Source organism: Microtus ochrogaster, unplaced genomic scaffold (assembly GCF_000317375.1).
Source record: "Microtus ochrogaster isolate Prairie Vole_2 unplaced genomic scaffold, MicOch1.0 UNK69, whole genome shotgun sequence".
Classification (NCBI taxonomy): Eukaryota; Metazoa; Chordata; class Mammalia; order Rodentia; family Cricetidae; genus Microtus; species Microtus ochrogaster.
The window spans coordinates 1,219,043-1,235,789 of record NW_004949167.1 but is presented as its reverse complement, the minus strand read 5'-3'; the positions used below and the strand labels follow the sequence as shown (position 1 = coordinate 1,235,789).

The following is a 16,747-nucleotide window of genomic DNA, read 5'->3' as shown; positions in this document are numbered from 1 at the left end:
AAAAAAAAAAAAGGAAAGAAAGAAAAAGAAAAGAAGAAAAAAAAACAGCACTGCCCAAGAAAGTGGTCGCTGCAGAGTCCACACAAAGGGAGGCAGGTGTGGAATAAGGTAGGGATTTGAGCTGCATTGCCTGGCAGGGGCAATTCTGCCAATGTCTCATGACCATGGTAGATGTCAGGCTACACCTGACCTGTATGTTCTATGTGAGAAGATGCCTACTGTGTGCCACATTCAGTTCTGACCAAGATCTGTGTGTCAGTCTCTGTCCATCCAATTGCTCTTCTCTGAGACCACACTCATCTTCCTCGCTGGTACCCAGATACCATATCAGGAGACTTAGAAAGTAAGTACCAGAGACCTACTAAGACAGCAAAGGCCTGGCACACAGTGGGGTCTTAGCAAACACCTGACAAACAGGGGCATGAATGAATTCTGGTGGAAGGACAGCTCCCCTGGAAGTTTGTAAGTGTGACTTCATGGGGGAATATTGCTTAGGGAAAAAAAAAAACGGCACCGGGTCTGGGACTGGAGGGATGGCTCAGTGGCTAAGCGTGCATACTACTCTTCGAGAGGGCCCAGGTTTGGTTCCCAGCACCTGCATCAGGTAACTCACAAGTACCTATAACTCTTGTTCCAGGGGATCCAACACTCTCGTCCGGCCTCCACAGACTCCTGCACTCTCATACACTATGCCCTCCACTGTGATTGTAAAAATAAAATATAAAAAATGTAAAAATAAAAAATAAAAAACAAAACAAAAACAAACAAAAAAAAAACCACAGGCTTAAAAATCAGGCAGACCTGCCAGGCGGTGGTGGCACACACCTTTAATCCCAGCACTCGGGAGGCAGAGGCAGGCAGATCGCTGTGAGTTCGAGGCCAGCCTGGGCTACTACAGAGAGAGATCCAGGACGAGCTCCAAAGCTGCACAGAGAAACCCTGTCTTGAAAAACCAAATCAAGTAGGTCTAAGTTCAAGGCCCGGATGTTCATTCTCTCACCAAATGTAACCTTAAGTGACTTGCTCAATTGTCTGGTTTCAGTTTCTGCTTCTCTAAATTGGGGTAGCATGTACACTCACTGAAGCCAGCTAGTGTTAGTAATAACAGATACATAGTAGATTCTTACTATAAACCGGGCTCTGCCTAAACACATCATACCTGCTAACACTAGCCTCTCAGGGCCCCATGATGTCAGTACACTCTCCTCTCCACTTTGGAGAGGCCTTGCTTGAGTAAGTCTCCTAAGCAGCCCTCAGACCCCACTGACTCAGCTGCTCACTGGGTCTGTGTTGTGGAGTATGGGTCCCTAGACACTCCCTTACTTCCTGCAGGCAAAGATTGAGGGCCAAGGCCCTGGCTGGGCCATTGACTCCAGGAAGACCCAGTCACCCATGATGCCCAAATGCTGCTCACTTCCACCCAGGGTGGGCTCTGGCCGCCCTGCGCTGGGCTGGGTGCCCAGAACAGGCAGCCCTGGCTGGATGGCTTTCCCTGGCTCTGGCCATGGGGACAGGAGGCAGCAGCCCAGCTGGGCCCCGGCTGTAATGAGGCCTCATTAGTGGGATCCAGCTGCTCCATCCCCACTTAAAGAAGCCGACTCCCCTAGCCCCAGCCTCTGACTTTTCTTAATAAGAGTGGGCATCCTTCCAGAGGGGCAAGGAGTCTAGGGGCCTTGTTGTCCTCTATGGCTCTGCAGAGAAGGTCCTGCTGAGTTGGGACTAAGGCATGCTGGGGTGTGGGGGCAGCTAGCCGAAGCTGTGTGAGAGGAGGTAAGGCTGTAGGCCTAAGTAGGTGGGCTACAGGGAAGAGGAGAGGGAAGAGGGAGGGACAAGCATAGGGCGGGCAAGTCCTTTTCCCTCAGGATCTCAATATTCCATTTTACAGGTGTAGCTCCTGCACATCTGGCCCAGTGGCAGGTTGGTGCCTGGCCTGGCCAGCAGGGCACTTCCCAATAGCACGTGTAGTTTCTGAGCTAAGAAAGTTGCTGCATGTGTCAAACCCTTTGCTGGGGAAGCAGGCACTGTGTGCCATGGCCTGTGACAGTCGAGTGCCTACCGAGTGCTAAGCGCACTGCTGAAAATACACTGTGATCCAGATGTGTACTAAGAAAGAACTCACTATGTGCAGGGTGTTAGGAAAGCACTCATTGTACGGTAGGACCTGCAATAGCAGAGTGTCTACTGATATATCGCTGTATCTAAAGATATACCATTTGCCAGATGTGTACTAGGAAAGTACCCGCTGTGTGTTCCCCTGGTTCTATCAGAAGAGTGTCTACTATGTGCTGCGTCCAATGCTGATATCTCTGTGTCAGTCCCTGCCGAGTCAACTATTGTGGGGTAGGAGGTCTTGCGCTAGGTAAAAAAATCTGCTCATGCCAAATCCTGTTCTAGCAAGGACTAAACATGGCTGAGTACCCACTGTGCACCTGGCATCATGCTCCATAAGTACCCACTGGGTGTCAGGACCCCGAGATAAGGGGTACGCCAACATGTACTAAGTTTGTACTAGCTAGGCATTGGGTACATGCTGAGACTTATACCCAACCCTGTCAAGCCCTTTACCAAGGGAGTGTCCAACATGTGCCAAGCCTTCTGCTTGGTGATCTACCATTGTGTGCCAGGCCTGTACTAGTTGAGCACTTGCTAAATGCCAAGACTAGGCTTAGTGAGCCAGTATCCACTGTGTGCCAGGCCCTGTGTAGATGCTGCAGGCAGGAGGTATTCAAAACCCTCATGCCAGAATACAATGGAACAGGTCAGGGTGGGGCAGCCCCAGGTGGCCTGTGGCACTTGCAGAGCCTTCTGGGAGTTAGAAGCTCTGGCACCAAGGACCCTGGTGTCGACTGACTCTGCTGTTATTCGTTAGGAGGCTTCCCAGTGGCACACATGGGAAGAAGTAAGACTCAGCACATAGGGAGGGACTGAGAAGGCCAACAGGGAAACAGTGTGAGACGGGGTGGGGGGAGGACTCAAACTGTGGCGGCGGGGGCGCCCACATTGCCTGTTTTAGGCTGTCCTCCTCCAGTTCCTGTCCTTGGAGACCGAACCCTGCCTCACATGTGTAGAGACTCTAGGTCTTCATGGAAGGACCACCTCATCCAACCCTAGTGGCCCCAAGCATCCCAGCTGCTCCCCTGCTTCGAGGCACCCTGGCCAGCTGGGTTCTCTTGCGGCCCTGTCCTAGGAGCCACTGAGCCGTGAGGAGGGCAGCTGAGCTGGCCTGGCAGAGACCATCTGGGCTGAGAATGTGGGGAGAAGGGCACGTGCAGCAAGCATGTGGGCCTGGGCACGTGCTGGAAAGTGACTTGCTTCTCCACAGGACACCTGCTCCAGAGGCCAGGAAGAATAACACAGAGTGTTTCCCGACAGCAAAGATACCCAAATAGCCCAGGTCCTCACCCTCAGTCAGACCTGGGACAAAGGATGACAGAAACGAGGATCCAGTGGTAGGGAATCACCTGTCAACTCTACACAGCAGGACACCAAGAAAGCAATATCGCCACAGAGAACCGGAAAGATTCAAGGGCCATTAGCTTACATACACACCCTCATCACCCTCTCTTCTGACCTTCCTGGGCATCCTAAGGAGCATGCTTGCAAGGAATTTCCTCAACTCATCCACTTGGTCTTAGGAGACGAACACCCAAGAGGTGCAGACTTAGCTCCCGTGTCAGAGAGCAGAACTGGGGTTCAGCAGGGGCCGGCTGCCCAGGACACCTCGAGGCTGTATCCTAGAGACAAACACTGAAGGAGGCAGCATCTGCTCCAAACAGACTCAAGAATAGAGCAGCCCAAGGTCATCAGCAGAACAGAACGAAGAGGCAGGAATTAATTTCAGAGCATCTACTGGGGGTGCCCATGGGACAGACGCTACAAGCCTCAAACACAGCAATGGGTAAAAGCTAAAGGGCAGAGGACACTGAAGAAAGCAAGCGCCAGCTATCTTTAGGCACATCCGAGTGCTGGGAATGGGAGTCCCAAGACAGCATTCCCGCCCACAGACTGACTGGCCTGGCTGGCCAGTAGAGAACAGAGTCCCGGAAGCTCAGCTGGGGCAGGGATTGTGAGACCTCGTGATTTACATTTCTCTGTCCTGCCCGTCTGGGTCCCCTTCTCTCCTGCCTGTCTAGCCTTTCCAGGGTCACACCAGAGAAAAGGAACAGCCATGTTCAGAGGGCTTCACATGACTCGGCGTCTCCAGAGCAGGAAGGGGTAGAACCAGACCCTACACTCAACCAAAGACGTTGCAGAGGAAAGGCCAGGTCCTCTTGGGTCTTCACAGAATCCACCCTAACCAATGTGCAGGGAGTACGATCTCCCATCTGTGTAGGTCCCTGAGAACCCTGGTTTCAGATCGGCTCAGGTACTCTGCGAAAAGCTTTATCCGTTTAAACCCATCCCTACAGGAGCAGGTGACTCTAGAACAGGCCCGGGGGGATTGGGTCAAAGGGCTGGTGTCTAGAGAAAGGCTCTGAACCTACTCACAATCTGTACCCGCCCCCACCAAGGCCCGTGAATCACAGCAATCTTTGGTGAGAGACAGTATTAATTTGGAGAGGGCTCAGCAGGGACCTCAGCCAACCAGCCTTTGACAGGATAAAGGAAGCAGTAGAAGGCACAGATGGGGTGGGGGGTTAGTGAAGGATGGGCTATCTTTTGTCACTGGCTTCCACCACAATAACTGCCCACTTTGGCTCCTCCCTGACACAAGATCTCAGGAGCAAACACAGAACCTAGCACTCAGGATTGGGCCTGCATCCAGTGCCAACCTGCTCCATCCTCCTCACTTTCTCCTCAAGAATGGACCCAGGGCCAAGCATGGCTACACATGCTCAGACCTGATCTGAAAGAAGGGGTTTACTTTGGAGTGGGCATGAGGAACTGAGTCAGGGACTGGGAACTGGGGGTTCTGGGCAGGGCTGGAGAAAAGATCTGAGCCTTTGCTCCCAGCATTTGGGAGGCAGAAGCAGGCAGATCTCATCTACATAGGGAGTCTCACATCAACACCCGGAGCTGTACAGTGAGACTCTATCTCAAAAAGGTAGGGGTGGGGAGGGACTTAACCTAGGCTTTTGTTTATTGAAGGGCCTCACCCCCACCTTTCCTGAGCTCTAAGATCAAGGGCAAAGGAAGGGCTGTGGCTAGGGCCTTGGAGGAATGGAGTTATTGGAAAAGCCTAGCAAGGCATTCATTACTTCCTGCAGTATGAAGGCTGCAGAGAAGCTGGAGAAATTGGACAGGTCTGTGCATGCCCAGCATTGGGCTGGCATGGGGTATATTCACAAGCATCTACTGTTCCCTCAACAGGACAACCCATGACCACTCTATAGTACCTCTTCTGACCAGGATAGGACAGACGCGCTCTGCTCCTTGGCAGGCCTTTGCTGGCCTATGGTAGAACCAGCCCACTTGCAGGCTTGGGGCCTGGTGTTGTCTAACCTGCTGGGTAAGGGGTTACCTGCCCAAACCTGAGGCGGCCCTGGTACATGGGACCCATGGTAGTGCCAACCCTGGCCCTGTGGAACCTCTTAGCCCCCTGCCCCCCGTGAAGACAAGCAGCTGGCAGGAGACCTCACAGGGCGATGCTTAGGACACCCCTTCCTCATAAAGTCGGGCCCCTGTACTCACCAACATCCCTTTGGCACCTTTTCCTACCATGGTGGCGGTGGGTTGGTGGACCTGGAGACCTGGATCACGCCTGCAGACTCAGTGCCCTTCAGACAACAGGCCTCAAGAGCTGTGGAGAACAGAGTGAGGTCAGGCTCTAGACCAGGCAGGCCCCCTGGGCTTCCCAGAACAAGAATCAGGTAAGAGGTTTTACATTTTTTTCTTTTGGAGGTAGGGGTGAGAGGGACTACAGGGAGTAGGAAGTTTATCAGAAATGTTGCTAATGCCCTGACAGACACAAAGAAAGGACAATTCACATCCCTGCACCAGAGACAGACAGCACGGCAGGGTCTCTGAAGGAAGGAATCAGTCTGAACAGCAGAAGCGGGAAGGAGTCTCCTCTTAAACCTTTCTGAGGATGGAGATGGTTTCACAACCCAAGCCATTCTCAGGCAGAAGGCAGGGAAGGGGGAAAGGAGTATGATCTGGCACCAGTACCCAGAGTGGACATCGCAGGTGAGAGAGCCTCAGGATGTTTGTTAGCTAGGGATTCACAGTGTCCCAGTATGGAGCCCGTGGGTATCTGTGAGAGGAAGACACTGCAGAAATTGAGGAATGAGCAGAGGCGGGATTCCAACATGACATTCCTGTGATACGGAGCCCACACCACCAGTCAGAAGAACCTAATGTCCCTTTCTCGGTACCCACTCCCTCTGCCAGGCCATTCTGCATCCCGCTCCCTTCTGGGTGACCCTGGGAGCCAGCCCTTCCCTAGCTGCCTTCTCAACCCTCCCCCCAGATCCCTTATTCTCTAGGCTTCCTGTCCCAATGGGCAAAGGTCTATTTTTGACTCTCCAGATGCCCAATCCTATAAAAGATAAAAAATGAACCCAGAGCTGGGATGGGGTCCAAGTCCTTCATCATCTGTGTGAATGGCTGTAACCTTTCCCCAGGAGGGGAGGGGTGTCAGTTTGGATCAGTGGGCACTCCCCAGCCAGGCAACCACAAGTCCCCGTGTCCCCCACCCCACCCCACTACCGACCCCAGCGCCACTCATCCTGGGCTCCAGGGTGGCTGGGCTTGGTGCTGTTGTCACTGACCGTGCAGTACACACCAAACGTAGTCACACCTCCTGCTTTTACCACACGGTCTTCTAGTTGTACCGAGTGAAATTCTGCAAGTCCTTTAGGACTGGGCCTAGATGTCACCCCCTCTCTGTAGTAGCCCTTCCCAACACTACTCCAGCAGAATGAGCGGCAGCTTCTTCTGTCGGCTTTGTACAAACTTGTCCTAGTGCCCTTATCATCTCAGGTCACACAGATTTGGTTCTGAGCCTCGTGACCCCAAGTCAGTGGTTACTTGAGGGCTTGGGATTGAGCTTCCTTTATCCCTTTGGGCGCAGGCCCTAGCACAACTGGCCAGCTAGCAAGTATAGGCTGAGCTGCAATGAAGGGGCACTGGGAAGACAGAGGTCCTGGAAAGAGGTTCTTGTCACCCAGGGATTGTATAGGAAACTTAGAGCCATGTGGTGGGCAGGTGAGCTGAAGAGGAGGGGGAGATGGCAAAGCTCATGCATGCATCAGTGCCCAGTGGTCAGAACAGATCTCGGGAGGGAGCAATCTCTAGAGAGCCTCAAAGAGCTCATGGGGTGGGGGGGATCCTGGGGTTGGACAGACCATGTGGTTCAATCTTCAAGGAGCCCGGTTCCAGGGAAGATTTGGCTCTGCTCCTGATAATTTCCACTCCAAAGTCTATTCAGAATCATTCGTGTCACCAGAAGCCACCAACCAAGGGCCACCTCTCACCCACAGGAAGGCAAAGTCTGGAGGAAAGGTAGGCCACTATTTACTTATCCAAATCAGCCCTTGATTCATTAGTGCCTTTGTCCCAAGCACTTGGTTTCCCCTTCTCTGGGCAGGGATGAAGAGGGAAGTAAGCGGTCAGTGGCTAGGGCTGGCATCTGCCTCTCCAAGGTGCTCTCTTAAAGAAGCCCTGCTCATGGACTTGTCTGCTGATAGCAGTCACAAGAGGACTGTGCCCTTCGAAAGGCAATCATACCTTCATCCTCTTCAATCACCAAACCCTTCCTCAGGAAGGTCTGACTTCCCAAAGTTGCCTCTTTTCTGTCAAGGACCAGTAACAACAAAAAGGATAGCAATCATGGCAGATGATACTACTCTAAGCCACCTTCTGGGCTGGGGGCAGCTCAGTACACTAAGAACATCCTAGGTCTGCACCTACAGAGTAGCCTCACCAGGACATACTGAAGCTTCCCTGGTGGTTTGCAGAGAGGCCGATGCCTAGCCTGGAAGGTCTGAGCTAACTTTTCCAACAGACATCTCTGATCACACCCAGGGAAGTCACTGGAGCTCTGAGTACCAAGTGCAGCAGCAGTCTCTGCCCTCCGGTAGCTTATGCTCTAGTAAGGACAAGACTGCTTAGCATCTGCACCAGAACAAGGTGGTATGAAGCTCGGTAGCTTCTCCGCCTTTACCACTCTGGGCAATGCTTTTATCCATCCACTCAGAAGGAACCATTGGACTACTGGAGGCACAGGTCAGTGGAGGTGCTTGACTAGCATGCTGGGGTCCCTGGGTTGGATCCACGGCACTAGGGGAAAAAAATTAAGTACCCACAGGATGCCAGGCCCTCATCTAGATCCACAGACCTGAAATACCGAGACCCCAGACCCGTTCCAAGCCATACACGGAGCAACACTAACAAGCAGCAGGCCATGGTCACTGTGGCATATAGTGAAGACTTCAGCTCTGGGATCTGATAGGGTTAGATTTGGCCTCGAGTAGTCACTACTTACTACTTACGATCCTCAGTGTTATCTGACCCTTTGCGGCTGACTTTTCTCAAGCTGGAGAGTGTGGCTAGTTATAAGCCCCTTGATAAGCCTAGGGGGTCTCTGCCCAATTTCTGTGCCTATTACAAGTTCTCCATATTCTCCGCTCTTCCCATCCATTAATCTTCCCTAGACCCTAAAGCGTCCTCCTAGGGTTTTCCACTGCCAACAGGCTATGGCCTGAATTCTTCACCAGGTGTTTTAAGGTTGGCTACAATTACCTTCATTTGTTTCACAAATAGTTATTGCAGGTTTGCTCTAGGCCAGACCTGTGCTAGGCACCAAGAACACAAAGGTCTCTCTGCCTTCCTGCATCCTAGTGGTTGTGGGGTGGGGGGCAGGGGGAGTGGGGTGAGGGAGGGACTGAGGGACGGATGTCAAACTAAATAATTACAGATGGAGATAAGCAGTGTGCTGGAGCAACACTCTCTATATGCACTCTATAGCGGGTGACAGTCTGGAAGGTTTCTCTGGGCAAAAGGACAATTGGCAAAGGTAAGGAACGGAAGAAGAGGTCAGAGGTGACCGGAGAAAATGAAACTGACAAAGTTCTGGTCACCAAAGAGAAAGGCAAAATGGATAGATAAGCCAGGAAGGACCTTTAGGGTCTGGATGTCCATCTTAGCCCCAAGATGGCCATTAAAGGCCATTAAAGCATTAGATCAAGCAGGAGAAGAATGGATTGCCGGAAGGGGCTCCTCGAAAGCTCCACTCCTTGGGTGTAGTTGCTTGCCTGCAGGCTCGGGTACTCAGGAGGCTCAGAAGGTAGGATCATCTGCACCCACAAGGATGAGATGAGCCTGGGCAACATGGGAATACCCTAATTCAAAACAAAACAGAAGGGGTAGCTGGGTGTGGTAGTGCAGACCTTTAACCCCAGCACTCGGGAGGCAGAGGCAGGCAGATGTCTGTGAGTTTGAGGCCAGCCTGATCTACAGAGAGAGTTCCAGGACAGCCAGGGATATAGAGAAAACATGTCCTGAGAAAAAAACAAAGAAAAAAAATAGCTCACAAAAAATAAAACCAAAGAAATCCTCCCCAAACAATCTAACCCCCGCAAAAAAAAAAAAAACCCCAAAAAACAAACAAACAAAAAAAAGCCGGGTGGTAGTGGCACATGCCTTCAAACCTGCACTAAGTAGGCAGAGGCAGGCAGATCTCTGTGAGTTGAAGGCCAGCCTGGTCTACAGAGTGAGTTCCAGGACAGGCTCCAAAGCTACAGAGAAACCCTGTCTTGAAAAAACAAAACAAACAAACAACAACAACAACAAAAAAACCAGCAACAAAAAAAATAAACCAAGGGGCTGGAGAGATGGCTCAGTGGTTAAGAGCACTGGCTGCTCTTTCAAAAGTCCTGAGTTCGACTCCTAGTTCTAGGTGGCTCACAACCATCTGTGACTCTAGTCCCAGGGATCTGATGCCTTCTTCTCACGTCCCTGGGCACTGTACACAGGTGGTGGACATACACATACTAGGTACACACACTTACACATGAAATGAAGTATTAAAAAGAGAGAGAACATACGAATCCCTCAACAGAGTGTAGAGAAAACACTAAAGCAATAACGGAAGAGAAGTCATCAGCTAGGAACCAGATGAGCTGGGGCAGTGAGGAGGGGCGTGGATCATGAAATTGATGCCCGTGCAAGCAAAAGGGCAGCGATGAGAGAGGAAGTTAGAAACACAACGGAACTTGGTGATGAACTAACTCCCTGCGGGTGCTGAGAGAAAACGAAGGGTCTTACTCACTCCTGGTCCCAGGGACGAGAACGCTGGCGATACTGCAGGCTCAGAGAAGGGAGAGGTCTAATGGAGACACACTAACTGGGTTGTCTGTGAGTCAGCAAGGTGATACAGAGCCCTTTGCCACTTGGGACTTTCTTCTTCCTCAAATGGGATTGTCGAATGGACTTTTTTTTTAAAGGAGGGTAGGGTCTGTTTCTGCATATGGTTTCAGAGGCTGTAGTCAAAGATCTACTCATAAATGTGCTCACGTTAAAGCTCCTGGTCTCATGGTGACCAGGAAGCAGTCAGGTGGACCAACTACAAAATGTTCATTTTTCTTCTTAATTATGTGCACATGTGTGAGTATAGGCACGAGAACAGGGAAGGAGTGGGATCCCCTGCAGCTGCGGTTACAGGTGGCTGTGAGCCCCACAACGTGGGTGCTGGAAACCTTTGAGTTCTCTGCAAGAGCAGTATACAAGTATAGAAGGTTTTGTTTTGTTTTTTTCCAGACAAGGTTTCTTTGTGTAGCCCTGGCTGACCTGGAACTCACTATGTAGATTAGGCTGGCCTCGAACGCAGAGATACACCTGCCTCTGCCTTCTAAGTGCTGGGATTAAAGGCAAGTGCTACCACTGCCTGGATTATTTTTAATTTTTATGTGTGTATGTGTGTGTGTAAGTACACCCATACGGGTGGTGGAGTAGAGACGGAATATGTGTGTCTATGAAGGATATCACATTCCCTGGAGATGGAGTTACAAGCGATTGTGAGCCTCCTGACATGGGTTCTAGAAACTAGGCTCAGGTCTTCTGGAAGAGCAGCCAGTGCTCTTAACCATCTCTCCAGGCCCAGACTGTATTCTTACCCACTGAACCATCTTTCCAGCCCCTAGGCAGACCAATTTTAGGGGTCCATCTGAACCAAGTCCTCACTAGTAACAGGTAACAGGTCTCCCTGACCTCAAGTACTTCACGGTTTGGATGGAGGAGGCATGGTCCCTCTTCAGTCGCATGGAAGAAGTGGCAGGACACTGTTGGGTGCATGATGCATCCTGCTTGAGACCCCCAAGCCAGCCACTTGCTGCCATCTGCTTAGCATGACACTCTTTGGCCTTCTCAGGAGCCTCTGGGGTCTCCGTCCCCAGTGGTCCCCATGCCTCTGCCTTCATGAAGCCTTCTCCCACCTGCTGCTGCTGTCAGCCTTTCCACGTACCCCTCATGATGCAGGGTACTGACTAGCATGCCGGTTACAAGAGCAGCATGCTTGCTTGTGTCCAAGTGAGCCCCCCTCCAACTGGAGAGCTCTGCTAGGCAGAGGTGTGATTCTTCTGCATGCTAGGAGCTATATCACTGTAGTCGGGCTGAACTTAAGACGAGTAACGGGGATTTTCTCTGAGGTCTCTGAAAACACTTGGGCATGCTCAGCGGTCTTCTCTGGTCCTTAGAACCCATCCTATCATCCACTACTCTGTCTTTTGACCCTCACATCCAGGATGTCTCTAAGTTCTTTTTGCCCATTCTTTGCTCTTTATCCTTTACCTTATCTTCTAGCGGTCACAGTGTCAGACTTGCTTCAATTAAGAAACGGAACAGGTAGCGTTGGCACTCGCCATTAAGGCAGAGGCAGGCAGATCTCTGAATTCAAGGCCAGCCTGGTCTACAGAGAAAGTTCCAGAACAGCCAGAACTACATAAAGAAACCCTGTCTCGAAAAACCAAAAAAGAAAAAAAGAAATAGAACAGGCTTTGTGAGGGAGCTGTCAGAGAGCTGGGTGGGTTTGCAGCTCCTTTAAGAGTGATTCGCTAGGGGCGTGGCCTGAGGAAAGCAGGCCCGAGAGGGGGTGCGGCCCCTTTAAGTAGCGGCCGGGCCACGACTCTAAGGCCCCGGGCGGGCGGGCAGTGTGGGGTGCGGTCGCTTTTGGAGCCGCGGAACCGCCCGGAGTGCCCACTTCCTCGAAATGAGACCGATCCGCTTTAATCAGGGTGCAAGGTGTGTTGGGGGGCGGGCGTTACATCAGCCACCACGTGTGCGTCTCTCAGCTGGCGTGGAAGAGGCCGCCCCGCCCCCCGCGGTGGAAAAGTACCGGGGTGCCGAGGTCCCCGCCCCCTTGCCCCGCCCCCGCCCGTCCTCGGCCCCTCCCGGGTCTGCGGGCGAGCCCCCTCCCGGCTCGCCGGCCTCCACACCCGCCCGTGCGTGGCTGCCTGCTGCGGGGCGCAGGCTGGGGGCGGGCGCCCTGTGGGGCTGCGGGAACCCAGGCCTCACCTGTGGCCGCCCGCACTCGCCCCAAGCGCGCCTAGAGTGGCAGTGTGCGGATTTGCCCCCCACCCGAGCAGCAGCCCCCCAAAACCACTCCCCGCCCGCAGTCTCTTCCCCCTGCCGCAGCCACGCGAGTCGTGGACAAAAGAGAGCCGGAGGGCGCTGGGGCTCTTCCTCGCTGCCTCCCAGGAACCACGGACGCGCGGGAACCAGCACCCGGCGGGCGAGTGGGCGGGCAGATTAGGGAGGCCGCCGGCTGGGGCGGCTAGATAGGTAGCCAGGACGGCTGGCAGAGGAGGTGGGGCGAGAGGCTGCACGCGGGGCAGGACCTCGTCGCCGGTACCCCGCCGCAAACCCACTGGCGCCCCAGACGGACCGAAGACGCTCTCCGGTTCCGGCGCTGCGCACACAGCCCCGCGCCAGCCGCCCCCGACCAAGCCGGCGTCGGCACGCAGCTCTTCTCCCCTCGTTCCGAAAGCACCCCCCCCTCCCCGTCTGCTTTAGCTCCTTGGTGACAGCGATGACACACAGACTCGCGCACCTACCCCGACTTTCGCGGCAAGACAGACATCCCGGTGCCAGCTAGCACTCACACTCTCAGCCACAGATGCCCGCAAGCATACATACGCTGTCGCATCCACGCACCGCACACACATCCACAGGCTGGTCCTGGGGCTCAACCTCCCAGAGTCACAGAAACGCCCAGAACCATCACAGGACAGACCGAGGCGCGGGCCGCAAAGCCCCCTTCCCCCAGCTCTCTTACCATACTGCAGCCCCCGGCCCAGGCTTGCTGGGTCCGCACCGCGGTGCGCCCAGGTGGCTTTCTTAAAGGGAAAGTTGCATCAGCTTCCCGAGGCTCTCTGCAGCCGCCAGTCCACCCGCCCCGCCGCGTTGCTTGCGGCTCCTCCAGAGCTTGTTGTGTTTTGGTTTCGGGGAGGCGGGGGCTAAGAGTTTGGTGAAAGTTTGGAGAGTGAAGAAGGCTTGAGAAACCTAGCCAAGTCCCTCCCCTCCCTGAGCGGCTCCCCTGGCCGCCCTCCCCCGCCCTGGTCCCATCTCCTCCCTCCCGCGTGCCGACTACTCTGGCTCCTCCTACCAGGGAATAAAATTACAAGTGGCTCTAGCTTTCAGATGATTGATCATCGCGAACCCCTGGAAGTGGGGCTCGGCGAAGGAGTCCTCTTCTTCTCCCCAGACTCTCTGCCCTTCAGTTGGGACCCTTGGAGGAAGCAGATGTCCTCCCCTTCGGGCTAGGCTTGGAACGAAGCCAAAAGGCCTGGGGCGCTTTGGGGGGCTGGGGCTGCATTTAGCCCGCCAGGCCCCTGGCCTTCTGCGCCTGCGTTCCCCCTAGAGAGAAGTCAAGAACAAATTCCGTTCCCTTTGGAGTAGCGCCGCTAGAGACTGTGGGCACAGCTGAGTAAGGCCTGGGACCCACTCCTTGGAATTGCAAGGCCGAGGAGCCCTTTCTCCCGGAACTTTCCAACGCTGATTTGATCAGCCCTCCCCAGGTGGTAGTGCTACAGGCGCTGTTTTCTCGGTGGGGAGACGGAACCTGGATTGCAGTACCTGACAAAAGGAGCTTTGCTGAGCCCCAGTTTCCTCCTCGGCAAAATGGAGAGGATGGGTTAAAGAAATGCATACCCACGTGAAACCCGTTGCTCTAGACTGGCAGTGGGGCCTGGTGTCGGGGAATGGGCTTCCACGTTTGCTTACCTTGAGCGAACCACTAACTTTCCATCAAAGCAGACAGAGGACCTGGGGCCTGTGCTCAGTTGAAGGGACATGCTCCGGATTCCACTCTGCGCCGAGTTCTCATCATTGTCCAGGCAGGAAACGTTTGTTTGTTTATTGACGTTCAGGCCCTAAAAAGCAGGTGCATCCATGTCAACGTTGCACAAGACTAACTGGTGTTGAGAATCCACCGCGTTAATTTATAATCACCGAAAGGGACGGCAGGTGTTCAGCCAGAAGACCCCTTCATTTCTGCCTCTCTCTAGTACGGAATACATCCGCTGCCCTTTGCCGGGACCTGCTCGTACAGGCTGCTCTCTATTGTCGTGGAACTCACGATCTGTTCATACTGGAGATTTGATCAGACTTGGGAAGACGCTTAATGTCCCTTTTGAGTCTGCCCTTGAACTTAGCAGATACAGCCTGTGTGGGGTGTACAGTCGGGTTTATAGTAGGGAAGGAACACACACAGCTCTATCTAAGCAATCTGTTGTGTCTGTGACCTTTGACTATGCTTGTGCAGAAGCCTCTGGAAAAGTAGCTGTGGGTCTTGCAGCAAGCTGTGCAGTTGTGTGTGTGCGCGCCTGCTCCAGATACTATCTGGATCTGGGCAGATAGTATCCAAGCACTTCTCAGCTTTCCTACCAGGAGTTATTCCCCTACAAATTGTTTATGGTCTCTTCTACCCTGCTTCCTTTCTAGATTATCCAAAAAAGGCTCCATTCCAAGACAAACAGATTGGAGGCTGTTAGGAGAAGCCACCAGGTGGAGGGAGGGTTGGGGAAAAGGCTTCCGTCCTCCTTTATAGGGATGAAATGAACCTAAAAGGCATTAAAGGGGGTCTAAGAAAAAATTAATTTTTTATTTGCTTTTTTTTTTCTTGAGACAGGGTCTTAATATGTAGCACTGGCTGTCCTGGAACTCACTCTATAGACCAAGTTGGACTCCAACTCAGAGATCCACCCGCCTCTGCCTCCCCCGTGCTGGTATTAAAGGCGTGTACCAGTTTGGAGCTTTGTGTGTGTTTTTGGACAGTGAATCACTATGTACGTAGCTCTGACTGGCATGGAATTTGCTATGTGCTCCCAGCCTGCCTTGAACTTCTGACAATCCTCTTGTCTCTGCCTTTGCTTCTCTGGTTAATGGCCCAGTGAAAGTAGGTCTCTCTAAGGAGCCCATTTGAAGGGCAGCTAGATACTCAGGGTACACACCAGACTAGGGCTGTAGCCGAGGGAGGTTTGAAGAGGGAAGAGGGTTTGGAGAAGGAGGTGTGCAGAGTTGGTACAGCCAGAGAGTTTGGGATTTCAGAAGCAACACAATGCTGCTGAGGTAAAGATTATCTTAGGGGCAGTTGGAGAAATTGGGGATGCTGACCGTGAGGTTTTTGCTAGGTTAACAGTGACACAGCAGAAAGTATATCTGTAAACAAAGATTAATGGATGTGCGTATGTTACCCATCTGATTCATAAAAAGCTTCAGACAGCCACACTGTTGCTCCCCGTGGGTCTTGAGGTGGAGCTCGAGAGACTTTCTGGTCAATAGCTGTCTCCACGAGACAGGAACTAGAGTGTCTGTTTTTTCCAATCAGAATGAGGTCCCAGGGGAGACAGGTCCAGGCCTAGCCCAGGTCAGAGTTGGGATGGCCTTCATGCCTGGCAGGGAGGTCCCCGCCCTGGGCAGCTGGCCTACAGGAAGAAAAGACATGGCCAGTCAGTGGGAGAGAGGGGAGGTCAGATCTGAGGATAGACAGCAGGAAGGAATGATGGGGTCACATCACAACAGCCTGCTACCTGAGGGCAGGACAGCAAATGGGCAGGCAGTGCTGAGCCACACCCGCTGTGGGTTTAGGTGTGTCTCAGGAACCTTAGTTATAGACAGAGTTATTTCCTGGGAGGGTTGGGCCCAGCGTCAGGTCCCCCAGTGCTGTCTGGGTGCCTGTTTGTTTTCACCAACAAGCTGGCAGAATTAAGTTCCGTGTCTCTCAGAGGACTTAGTCAGCATAGGTACGGGACGAGGGTATCAGACTTGAGCCACTTTTAGAGGCTCCGCAATGGAGGGGTGCTGAGTGCCCAGCTGTGAAATTCAAGGTGGGCTTTACCTTAAATTTGAGTGTGGCTTGATTAGCAGTCTTTACCCCCTTAGAGTTGCAGCCTCACGGCCTGGGAAGCTTTGTGAGGAGAACCTGGCCTTGGCTTTGCTCTCAGGTTCATCCTCTCTTGAACTTGAAACAACTGTCATTACAGGACTCCTCCCTGCCCTGACCCAATTCAGAACAGCTGCTTCTATCCAGGAGTTTCTCTGGGGCTCCCTCGGTCAGCTTGTATCACTCCCCCACCCTTGCCATCTTAAGTCAATTCATACTGGGCCTCAGTGGCCCTGAATGAAATTAGGTATAAAATCAGGAAGCATGGATTTGGGCCCCATCCAGGTAGCCATCCAAATTTCTAGAGCAGTCGATTCTTAAATACATTTAACAGGGCTTTACAGTGCCAAAGAAGCCAGCATTCAACACTGTAGAGGACTTGAAACCTGTGGTCACAACGCTGAGCAACTATGCCACCCAATGTTCTCA

General features: G+C 52.9%; 1 protein-coding gene across 1 annotated transcript in view; it reads right to left on the bottom strand.

Moving 5' to 3' along the window:
• The window catches only part of Slc6a9 (solute carrier family 6 member 9), a 36,822-nt gene extending 23,384 nt beyond the window's left edge, over positions 1 to 13,438 (bottom strand). The window contains exons 1-2 of the mRNA XM_005370045.2: positions 13,211 to 13,438; positions 5,632 to 5,740 (exon numbers count right to left, since the gene is read on the bottom strand). Coding sequence (XP_005370102.1) covers positions 5,632 to 5,661 — 30 coding nt within the window. The 5' untranslated portion in view covers positions 5,662 to 5,740; positions 13,211 to 13,438. The remainder of the gene's footprint in view (positions 1 to 5,631; positions 5,741 to 13,210) is intronic.
• Between the last annotated feature and the right edge of the window lie 3,309 nt (positions 13,439 to 16,747).